Source organism: Mytilus edulis, chromosome 2 (genome assembly GCF_963676685.1).
Source record: "Mytilus edulis chromosome 2, xbMytEdul2.2, whole genome shotgun sequence".
NCBI classification, from domain to species: domain Eukaryota; kingdom Metazoa; phylum Mollusca; class Bivalvia; order Mytilida; family Mytilidae; genus Mytilus; species Mytilus edulis.
The window spans coordinates 51,337,637-51,350,585 of record NC_092345.1 but is presented as its reverse complement, the minus strand read 5'-3'; the positions used below and the strand labels follow the sequence as shown (position 1 = coordinate 51,350,585).

The window sequence follows — 12,949 nt, the reverse complement described above, 5'->3', positions numbered from 1 at the left end:
TAGGATTTCGCTAATTTTTTATATAAATGAACTTTAACATATACTTTTAAATAGAAAAATGAAATAAAAAATGGTGTCACCGTCCATTTAAGCTCACAATCTGCCTTCGAAAGAAGCACACATTTATGTTAATGTCCTTTTTTTCTGATGAACTAATAGGAGAAATAGAGGTAAATATCAAAATAAAAATAAACTAAATTACAGAAATCGCTTAAATTTTACAATTATTTAGTTATATACAGCTTATTTAAAAACAATAATAAAAAATATAGGCCACCGATGACTTAAAAAGATATTTCAATTTAAATGCAAAACAAATAGCATTTTTGCATCAAAGGGAGATAATTTGGAGCTTTTTCAATTATATAAACATTTTAAAGTCAAATATGACCAAACCAAATAGAATTTTTTTGGTTGATTTTTGTATCATATCATAAAGTAATAACTAATAGTGTAATAAATGAAATTTGTAATAAAGAAAACAAATTTTTAATTTTTCGCTTAAATTTTTTATCCGCGAGCCTCCATAATTAAAATTTAAAGTTTAACTTTTTTTTCACATCCAGACAAAAACTCCGCGAACGTTAAAGTTTGACAATGTCAATTTTAAAGGAAAATTAGCACAGGGCCTTGTCTCAGATTTTTTTTTTCTATACACCTTAATATAACACAAGGTACTTAACTCGTATTTTAGAAAAATGTCAGCCATTGGCGAAATTCCATTGTAATGTCGTTAATCTAAATTGATTTATCTTCACAATGGTGTAGTCCAGTCTAAAACACAGGTTGTAGTTATTGTACGACATGTTGACCACAGACAGACGGTCAGACAACGGTATATCATAATTCGTCCTGTCTAAAAGCTGAAATCTTGAATCATTATTTTTATTATAAGTTTGTCTGATTAGTTGAGAGTTAAAAAGTATGAAACTGTTAATCTGGCCGGGGTAAAGTAATTGCAGAAATTTTAAAACCTAAAATAAAGAATTCTTTAAATAATAAAGTGACTTAATACACTGACCCTATAAATGAAGGAGTGAAAATACTTGAATGATTCCCACTTGCCCCCCCCCCCCCTTTCAATTTTTTTTGGCGAATCATAAATTATCCTTTTTTACTTCCCTAGCCACCATGTTTCCGCCCCACTCTCAATTCCGTCCAGAACTCGAGAGAAACATATGTTGTCTGTTATTTGAAACCTTTCCATCATTATTTAAAGCATGTCATTAATGTAGAATAAATCATTAAACATAAATACCATAATGGAGAGCTGAGTCGGTTTTCGAATTGAGGGGTGTAATGTGAAAATCGTCTGCATCGGTCAAAGAAAAATTTCGAAAATCCGAGTTACAAACTAAAACCGAGGGAAACACACCAACTATAAAATGTATAAGAGGGAAACAACTAAACAACTGAAACATTCAAGTGAAACATAAAACAAACGACCATGCAACACACACAGAAACGAACTATAATAAGATACCAATTGCCATTTTCCTGACTTGGTACAGGACACTTTAAGAAAAAATGGTGGGTTGGACCTGGTTTTGTGGCTAGCTTAACTTCGCGCTTTCATGTCAATGTTAAATATAACACTACAATGAACACATTACATGACAGGAATTCAGTACAAATAAATGCAAGAACATCAGGACAGAGAATTACACATAGTACCTTTCGACATGCTAACCACAGAAAAAAAACGAACACTTAAAACAACATAGAACAGCACAAAAAAAAACCAGCACAACAGAACAACGAACTGTCTGTCACACAACAGGATCAACGCCACAACAAAACTAACATTCAGATTAACAACCCCCTTTTACATTACATTTCAAAACACCGTTTATAGCTTACCTTGTGGATTTCATTTGTTAAATGAAGAAAAATACATAGTGTGGTCTTTTGATGATATATTTCTGTGGCTTGTCTATGCCTTTAAGGTCTGTGAACCTTTAAGATTACAGAATATGTAATGGTTGCTGATTAGCCGTGAAATGTATAATTAGTATATCTGTCAGTCTAGCATTGAGTTGATCTGTCGTCATACTTCTTGTTCCATCATTCTTATGTCAGTCCAGCATTGAGTTGATCCGTCGTCATACTTCTTGTTCTATCATTCTTATGTCAGATTCCTTGGGTTAATATAAACCTTGTCAATCAAATATGACTGCTGATATAAGGATAACCCCATCTGCTCAGGAGAATGACCGAGTAATCTTTTTAATATCAATACAGAATTCTTATGAAGTATGTCAAACCTTTATTTCTATAATTAGTACTCATAAGATAATTATTTCATGTTGATGACCCCCCCCCCCCCCCCCCCCCCCCGTTGATGTCTTGCAAAACTTTGAGGTTCGAGGACCAAATTAAAGTCTCAAAAAATGTAGTTTCAGGAAATATACAAGTGTCGTCAATACAGAATGCTATAATGGTTAGGTAAGTTTAGAAAGGTAAATGACCAATCACAGCTGACAGGAGATTCCGATCTTCTTCACCTTGAAAGGAATTTAAATATCATTATTGCCCGTATAGACCAATCAGAAGCACTGTATACCCAGTGGCGGACATTTTTTTTATTAAACAATCTATAGGAGATTAAAAATGAAGGTAATGGAAAATATTCTCTTTGAGTCAAGTATTTTGGCTGGTAAAACCTTTTTCAGATGGATCATTGAAGATGTTGGCAATTAACTATAATAGAGCTGAAATAAATATACATTTCACATCATGGATAGTGGTTGTAGTGTATGTCTTTATCATTATAGGAAAAACGACCATGAGTCGTAAAAATTTAAAACATACTCATCTCTATATTTATTTTTAACAATAATCACATAACAACAGATTTTGATTTAAACAAGCAAAAATGCAATATATACATAAAAATGGCACGTGTAAATGAATTGTTTGTTATTAAAATTAGAAATAACAGTATACATTTGTAACAACAGATGGTATCATAAGAGGAGTTTTGTGTAGAAGTTTTTTCTTTCAAACAATAAATCAATGTATCCATTATATTGTATAATGTGTACATTCTACCAAAACATTTCACAAAAAAAGCTGAGGTAAAATAGTTATTATCTCTGGCAAAGTTTCCGTTTAATTAATTTGGTACAGAATCTTGTAAAATATATTTTCCCCATGAAATACATCATCATTTTACTTACAGGGTAAACTTAATTAATTTTGGTTATACCTATTCCTCACTTCTGTATTTAGGAAAAGCTAAAGGAGGAGTGAATGCTTTGCAGTGGCGGATCCAGGGGGAGGGTTCCGGGGGTTGGAACCCCCCTTTTTTTGCCAATCAATGAATTTGAATGGGGACATATACATGTACTTGGAATCCCCCTTTGTCCTGAGTTGGGATCCCCCTTTTTTCAAATGGCTGGATCCGCCCCTGCTCTGCATCCCTGAATAACAGTTTTACCTCATAACACTTTAAACATTCAATGTAACTTATTTGAAATATATACTGAAAACAAGTACTTCTTTGGCATATCATCATAGAAGTCTAAAGTAAAAACACAATAACACGAAAACGAAGTGTTTCTATTACTAGCTACAAAATCTCATAATTACACAATTTCAGTTGCATGAATTTCAACAGCATGCATTATGTGCACTTGCATTTTAAAAGTATGTTAATTTATATAATAGCACCATAAAAATGTTGAAAAAACTAATTTCGTCGACATCAACGAGTATCACATTGGAGAACAATAAATAACAATGACAAACAACGTTTATATTCATAATGCAGAAAAGATGCTCAATTTTGAACAGAAGCGATGCAAGCTGCATGTTGACGAATTAAAACGACTCGATTTTATTTTTAGAATTCTTCCTTTGTGGTGCTTATTCGAAAAAAACATAAGTTATTTTCAGGTGATGTGCTCTTTCATTTCGAATTATGAAAAAGCAAACATTTTGTAAAATTTGTCAATGCAGTTTTGCACAACACCTAAATAGCGAATTTATATACATGTGATAGCTTTTTTTTATTAAAAAAAATCCTTTTTTCCAACAAATAGGCATATATAGGCATTCATGTTCCTTCATATTGTAGAAAAACAGGTAGAAACAATTTCACTTAAAAAGGTTCTGGTATAATTGTGTCGACCATAAATTATTTATGCCCTATCAGAACGCATGAGCTTCAAAATTTTGAAAGTTTTTGGCAAAAGTTCAGTATTTATTCAAGATATTAATAGTTTTATTCCCAATCAAAAAAAGAGAAAAATTGTCATAATTTATCTACAATTTTCGAATACAAATGACAACAAGTGTCCACAGTTGTCATTAATAAAAATAATTATCAAACAAATTATTCATGTGGCCACTGCATTTTCTAATTAGTTTGCATTCAAAGCAAAGAGGTCTGAATAACTGGTCAATATTCGTTAAAATTATTCATTCTGTGTTAAATAAAAGCAAGAAGAAATGGCCATAATTCTTTTATCGTGATCTTGGAACTCTTTTAATCTTTGTGTAAATATTTAATCTTTAAAACAAACATACATATTCCCTGAATTGAAATTTGAAACAAATATTTGGTCCCACGTCACGTCATACTTTAAATTTACATTAAATTTAAAATTGATTCTTCAGTTGTGCATGATTATCAGGAATTCGGTTGAAATGAAATCGATTAAGACTTGAACACAGCAAGTTCGGCAAAGATCAATGGACCATATTTATTTTTAATCATAAGGTCATATTACGCAATTCTGTGATTCCCTTTTTATGTGAAGAAGACTTAAAAGTCAATTTTAAAAATAAATATGACGTCATGTAGTTAACAACCTTAAAGTCATTAGAAAGCAAGATGCATATTGCATGTAACCATCCTTGACTGAAAAATATCTCACACTAAAATGTTAAACTTGAGCTACTTGTAGAAAATCGGTAAACATAAAATATGCATTTTCTCACTATTTAAAAAATCATCTTGGTAAATATATAAATCGTAAAAAAAAAAAAAATCAACGTACTTGACGTATATGCAAAAATTAAGCACCATTTATTAATAGAAAACATAAAATATCACAACACCCCCATATGTTTTTACAGTGTTTGCGTTCTAATTTTTGGCTATGAGCATTCTCGGAGAAGGTAAACCAAGAGATGCGTATCGAATGGAAAAAGTAGAACGCTTTACTTTGATCTGCACATATTTAAAGTTGATTAATTCGCAATGCAAGATTAAGATTTTTTTGAAAAATGTAAGAACAACATTTTTCTGTTTGCACAGATGATGGTAATTGTTTAGCTAATAGTGATTACGCTTTCGACTTCAAAAAAATGCAAAGTCATTTAATTAAAATAATAGAGACTTAGCAAGGTCGCTCGCTATCTGAGTACAATTTGGACATTTATTAACAATTATTGTTCAGGTAAAAGGGATTTTTTGAATTCCTTTTATAATTTTGAAACGATAACTAAACGTTTACGATTTTTCCGTAATTGTATTCACATAACACAAATGACACAAAAATATGCAAATTAATACATTATGACCGAGTTCTCAAAAACAAAATTTCTCTGGTGGTCCTTGGTGAATTTCTGCTGATCCTCACTAAGCATATTAACTTGTATGTCAAAATACCAAATGTGTGTCATTCCTTTGAAAACTATGGTGGTCAAAATCTTCAGACCACCACTTTTTAAAAACTCTATATGTACAGAAAATTACATTCGATCGAAATAAATTAAGACCCTGTACCTCGCATCGCACACAAAGATCTGGCAACACTCCATTCTACTCTCTGATTGAAAGACATTTCGGAATCTTCTGGTTTTGTCGTCATGATAACCCTTAGAAATTTCACTGACTGATGTAATGATTTCTAGAACAACAAGTAGAAGAGATGTTAGCAGGGCTGATATGCATAAAACCATTTTAGTTGAAATATCCAATCGTAATACCGGTACTTATTCATCGTACTAGGACAAGAAGAACAAATTTATCCTTTCGGAAAAAAACTTAACTTAAGTTGCTTTAGGCATATGGGCCCAGATCCTTAAATGTCAAGCGTGAACATAGGATCTGTATTTTCATCAGATTTCGAAAATTGTACATCAGTTACAACTGTATTTTACAATACCTATGGCGATATCACTTAATGCAACAAACAACATCATCATGTTCTGTCTTCAACTACTATCAATTGATTCCTAATACGTAACTCAGAACACACCGGATTCTTTCAGCAGTAATCATTTAGAAAAGTCAACAAATGAAAGTTTGTTTCTTGAATTTTCATGTCTTTGCTGTTATCAAATTTATACTCACGCTCTGAGGTACAGTACATTGGCTACAGCTACATTCTCGTTTGCAGCATAACTGCTTCAGCCCACGACGGAAATCAAGGCTCAATGTCATATAAATGAAGAACTTATAGAATGAATTACCAATCGCAATCCATAGAAAGTAAAAGTGGACTGTATGTGGATAGTCGGAATGTGATTCAAGGAATGTTCCGGAAATTTGCAACAGTAACCATGGTAACCACGACAAAAAGAAAACTATCGAGACAACAAAGTTCATAAAATAGTTTTTTGGTCGTGTAGCAGTATCAATCAATATGTTTTCAAACATATGCTTCTTTGATCTGAAACGTTCAGTAAAAATATATGAATTTGTAAATATAAGTGCTAGCAATGCTGGACAAAGAACTATAATTCCGGCAGTTGCAAAGTATGGTTTTTGAGGCCCAGGGTCTATTGAGCACATGAAAATTTCATCATAATATGACGCACGCTGAATTTTAGAAAATAATGGCGGACTACAAAAACAAAATGCAGCTAGCCAAGCAAATATTATCCAGCAAAGTGATCGAGTTGTCGACATAGCCGTTTGGTGTCTCTGAGGCTTCCGAATGGCTAAATAATGATCAACACTTATCCATGACAACGAATAAACACCAGCGATGAAAAATATCGCCATTAGATACGCTTCTATATGACAGAACATTTCGTCTTCGTATATCCATGAATTGCTGAATGTACTGTATACGGCAAATGGCGTGATGAAAAGTCCTACGCACAAATCCGCAATAGTCAAAGATCCGAAGTATATTTTGTTTATGTTCCGAAGGCTTTCTGTCCACGCCAATACAAACAATATAAGTGTGTTAGTTAAGATGATGGCAATCGTAAAAATAATAGTGACAATGCTTTCGATGTTAAAAGCCATCTCACATTTACAATGTGTTAGCTAAGTCACGAACGCCATGTTTGAACAGAATTACGGAAATTCATTAATATCCGTTTTTGTTTACGTTAAATATTTAAATGAATATTCTCTTGTCGTTACATATAACCATTTATAATAAAATCCAAGAGTCCATTGTTTTTCCGTAATTTTATTTCCATTACAAGTTTAAAATCAATCCAATATCCATTTATATGAAGCTGTTTTGCTTAAAATAACATTTCAACGTTATAAATTGCGTCTTGATCCCTAATATCGAAGCATGATTACTCGGTATTCAGACAGATAAACCAATGTCATTTGCATATTTTCAATACTGTGTCAACTTCATTCTGTAGAAGGTTGGCGTGATCACCGAGTCTTCGTATCTGAAATGAATAACACAGAAATATTGCGAGACATTTTCTACAATATTGCAACTTATTCTATGTTGTTATGGTAATCATATAATTTGTTAATATTAAATGAATTCAATGATATATAGTGTAGACCTTTTTGCTTATTTAGAGTCTGTATATCTTCTGAATTACAATGAAACCAATTTTAAAATTGAAAATGGAAATGTTTATAAAACCGTTACATATACCAAATTTGTCAAATAATAAGAAGTAATATGTAGTAAGTCCAATATACCAGTTTATACTTCAAAACATGGGAATTTTCAAAATGTTTTTTTTTTTTTTTTTTTTGGAGAGGGGGACATGTTAGTAAGAAGCTTGTATATTTATAACTAAAATTGTTCAACTTGCTCTTAAGGAAGAGCAATTGCATTTACGAAATCAGAAAGAACGGAAAGTCATAGAACTGTTATTTTGCTATTGAATTTACTAAAATCATAAAAATTGCGAACAAACCATTTCGCCTGTTTGCCTTTTAGAAAGTGACAACAGCTCTATGTCAACATTCGACTCTAGTATTTGTTTAAGTTGGTACCGTACCGTTAATGCAATTTTAAGATAATGGACCATACGTACGTTTTTAGACTTGGTACAATTCCCTTTCTTTTATTTCTCTCTTACTAATTTATATGTTTACTGATAAGTGCCAGTCTACTGATTACCCTTCCTCCTGCAGATGTCCGTATAATTGTAATCTCCTAGTTATAGCAGTAAAATTATTAAAGGGGCAAAATTGTAAGAAAAAAAAGAAAAAAACATAATTAGGAAGGGACATGTACATGTAGCAAGTCTAGTACGTTTTCTTTGGTGACTAGAATACAGCTGATATTGTTCAATGTTCCATCGTGTGCAATTCATTAGCTTACGACAACAGCTACGAATCGTTATCAACCAAGACATATTGCTCCCATTAGAACAAAATGCAATTTCAGAATTGTTTCGCAAACAATACACCAGAAGCAATTTTCAACATAGATTTCTCTGAGTGACATATAAGATATTTCCATTAATACGAATGCAATTTGTCGTAACTGTAGCCATTTTAAAGCTAATTTCCCTAAAGGAAACTCAGACAAACAGTTCCAATCGATCATGTTAAATTTGTGTCTCTTAATGCGATGAAACCAATACATTAGCAATGTCTTATATCTGCCAGTTCACATAACGAACAATTTAAACGTTTATATCATTCGTGATTAGCCATTAGTACGTCTGTGGCTTAATCTGGCCATGACATGGTTCCTCGGCATTAAAATGGAGTTTATGGGTCTCTGGGCACAGTTATAAAATATTATAGGTGTCATAATTGCATGCGAAAGGGGATGAATTAAATCAAATGTACAATTTTGTTCTACAATAACTTCCGTAAACGGTTTGATAGATATTAGAAGATGTGGTACGAGTGCCAATGAAACAGCTCTCTATCCAAGTCACAAAGTAAACAATTATAGGTCAAAGTACGGCCAACACGGAGCCTTGGCCCACACCTAACAGCAAGCTATAAAGGGATAAAAATGTTTGAACTCTTCTATACTATTATCGTAAAAAAAAATAGCAGACGTTTTTGGCAGTAAGTATTAGAGGTTAGGGAATTACAGATAAATCCCCCTTCATATGCATCTACTAAAAAATTAGTAGGGATCGTCTATTAAATATGACTGAATTGATATTAGTTACGAGTGTATTATCCAGTTTAACATGTTTTGTCAAAATTATCTTTAAGCCATGTTTCGGGACATAACCGTTCACTCTGTATTATGGGTGTAATTTATGCCGGTTAATTAGACCTCTATTTACGAAGCAATGCCATTGAGTATTATTTTCATATTAGAATAAAAAACGAATGCTTGAGGTCGCAACGCATTAATATTTATGTTATTTAGACTATTTCTTATTTAGTTAGCAATAAAACTGGATACGACAAGGATTCATTAATCATGCTGATGATAGAGATAGACGCAAAATATCGTAAGAAAACCGTTTCATCATAAAACATCAAGCATAAGATAATTAATTTGGCTGTTATACAATTACATTTTCTGTGTGTTTCTTTTGAATAATTGCTTTTGATACGATCTGATATAATATTATTAATTCAATATGTTAAAGACATAATCTTTTAATCGGTTTGATTGAGGTCTGGAGCTGGCATGTCAGTAACTGCTAGTAGTGCTTCGTTAATTCATGTACCCAACATTGTCATTGTCATTTGTGATTGCTTAACGTCCAGTGGCAAATATATAAAGCCTGTTCAGGACAGGGACATATTTGATCCGTGTCACCTATTGCATTTGTAGTAATAGGGTTGTGAATAGGGAAACGATTGACTGAAATAATTCTACCACTTTGCATTGTACATGTATACTAGATCGCGTTATTTCGCATTGTGCATTTTGAAGCTGTATGAAATCTACTCCGAGGTACAGTCGCCGATATAAGAGTTAGATGGGTGGATGCTTATATCAGCTTTAGCTTTCAGTTCACGTGAGCTCTATTTAAATACGGTATTCCCTATTCCTTGTTGTTCTTGTGCCTATGTAATTTTATACAGAGTCACTTATTCCAAATTGCGTTTTTGCTCCATCTTGTTTTATTTTATTGATAAAGATAAAAGGTGAATGGTAAGCAATGAACAAGTTTGGGGGAAAAATAATCTATTTCAATGATTATCTTTATTGTTATCTTAGTTTGTGTCCTGCAAGGAATTTTCGTAAATAAGAGTTGTGTGATAGTCTTGATATAATGATGACTGTGGCTATTGTTGAAGTTGATATTGGCTTCAATTAGTTATCAAAGGTACCAGGATTATAATTTAGTACGCCAGACGCGCGTTTCGTCTACATTAGACTCATCAGTGACGCTCATATCAAAATATTTATAAAGCCAAACTAGTACAAAGTTGAAGAGCATTTAGGAACCAAAATTCCAAAAAGTTGTGCCAAATACGGCTAAGGTAATATATGCCTGGGATAAGAAAATCCTTAGTTTTTCGAAAAATTCAAGATATCTTTTGTGTGTTTAAATGTGTTGCTAGGTTGTTGGCAAATGGTTAATCTTTGTTTTATACAATATATTTTTATTTTTCATTTTTCAAGACTATAGGTACTCCAACATTTATATTACAAAAATTTACACTGAAAATTCGTATCTTTCTACATAATTTGCTAATCAAAATTCCTGGTATATTTATACTTCTTTTCAAAATAATGAATTACGGAATCAACTTATATGACATTTAATGACGGAAATAGATCAATACAATTCTTTTTATCGTTGAGCTCAAATCTGTTTTAGATGTGTATTGTATGAATCTGATCAGCAATTTCGCTGTTAATGTTGTGAAACTCTCTCAATCCTCATGTCACAAAGAAATAAAATAACAGATCAATATCACTATTGTTGATCATTGTTAATACGTATAATGAATAAGCCACAGTTCGCAATGAAAATACAAAAAACTGAAATATGTGACAAATTCTCATATAAAAATATCTTAATTTGATTGGGTTTTTGGTTTTGTTGTATCATATTGTCAAGCTAAGATAGTTTTCATTACAGATAAGCTAACAGCAAATGTCAATAAGGAAAAACCAAAGAAGTGAAGATTTAAAAAAAAAAATAGTTTCAACTTTTTGTTTTATAGTGGATTGGGAAACAAGTTATTCCAACTTATAGTAATTCCTCTCCACTTTGCGGCTGCGAGTACTGCTTTGTAGCGGCATAAGCCTGTTCTTTTTCAAAACTTACAAGGGTGTATTTTATGATCAAAAGATATTGCTCCCTCTTAACACGGGTCAGCCATTTATCGCGCCCTACCGACGGACTATCATCGTTTTTCAAGACCATACTCGCAAATTGTGTCAAGGGAAAGCCGAAAATTAAGTCCCTGAAATTTTCTCCCGGAAAGGGGATCGAACCAAGAACCTTTGTGTTTGTAGTCCGATTTTTGTATGAAACGGTGCACTGGTTCGTGTAAACGTTGCGTATCATTGATGGTCGTACGATGACTAAAACAAATAGGAATGGCTATGACTAAGCTTGTTTATTATTTTTTTAAAGAGTAATTTTCTATATATAAATAATGATGCATTGAGAATTAATTTACGTCAGATGATGTATACTATTCGCATTCTTTAATTCGCAAAGATCAAGGGTGTTTGCCCTCAAACGGGACGAGTAATCTGTTTTGCGTTAGCTAGGTTTTTTTTAAAAGCTGATTGTTTTACTTCAGGCTTGGTCCGTAGCTGCAGATAAGAAAGCTTTCAAACCGAATTTTTTCTTATTAATTTATATATAACTGTGTGGGAAAGTATATATATAAAAAAAGAAGATGTGGTACGATTGCCAATGAGACAACTCTCTACAAGAGACCAAATGACACAGAAATTAACAGCTATTATAGGTCACACTACGGCTTTCAACAATGAACAAAACCCATACCGCATATTAGTCCACAGATCTTAATTCTAAAGATACGTAGCAGGATATTAAGAAGTGCTTATTGTCTTACCCTCTTAGTTCTCGTCATATTCTGCTTTTAAATGTGTACTCTTACAACTAATATCCTAATGCATGTAAAGCAAGACTTTGGTTAGCTTGCTTGCTTTGTTTGTATATTGTACAATTGTAATTGAGATAATGTCTGATCAAATTTAAATATAATATATACTGGTTAAAATATGCCTATATATTGTTTGAAGATGTCAGTGTTAATAACACTTCTTAAATTAACGTTTGTACAAACAGAACAAGCAGGCTAACCAAAGTCTTGCTCTACACGCATTATGAATTTACAAATGTAGCTGTAAATTTGAATAAACCACTGACATTTCAACAACTCCTCTCAATCAGTTGAAATATTCTTCAAGCTTAAAAGCCTTGCCAATATGCCATGGAATATTAATATAACTTATTAACAAAGTAAAGTGGTTAGCTCTAATACAATCGATGTAAAAATTGATTACAATGAAAGACAAGGCTAGATTTTGTTAGCATACTTATTTACGTATGTTAATAATCCTTCTGTTGAGCCTTAAGTTAACAGATTTGTTTCTATGTAAATTAATCTATTTGATCTGCAGATGTATACTGTTACAAATAACAAGAATAACCACTATAAGAATGAATAAGAATGAAAAGAACCGTATGGAGCAATCTGTAATCATAAGTGCGATAAAACTGAGAACTATATGAAGATAAGAAAAATTAACAAAAAGACGAATATGATTAAAAAGCATTACGCAGAAAAAAATATTAAGAACACGAACCTAGTTTAAAAAAAATCTCAGATAAACTCATGTCCATATTTCAGCAGGCTAGGTCATTC

The 12,949-nt window shown here is 32.2% G+C and overlaps 1 protein-coding gene across 1 annotated transcript; it reads right to left on the bottom strand.

Annotated features, from left to right (window-relative positions):
• Positions 1-2,811: 2,811 nt before the first annotated feature.
• Positions 2,812-7,332, bottom strand: LOC139512392 (G-protein coupled receptor 52-like). Its single transcript, XM_071300001.1, has one exon. It carries the CDS (start codon positions 7,205-7,207, stop codon positions 6,272-6,274), a length of 936 nt encoding a protein of 311 aa, XP_071156102.1. The 5' UTR covers positions 7,208-7,332; the 3' UTR covers positions 2,812-6,271.
• Between the last annotated feature and the right edge of the window lie 5,617 nt (positions 7,333-12,949).

Coding starts and splice junctions, on each gene's coding strand:
- LOC139512392 (XM_071300001.1), bottom strand. CDS start 7,207: ATGGCTTTTAACATCGAAAGCATTGTCACTATTATTTTTACGATTGCC.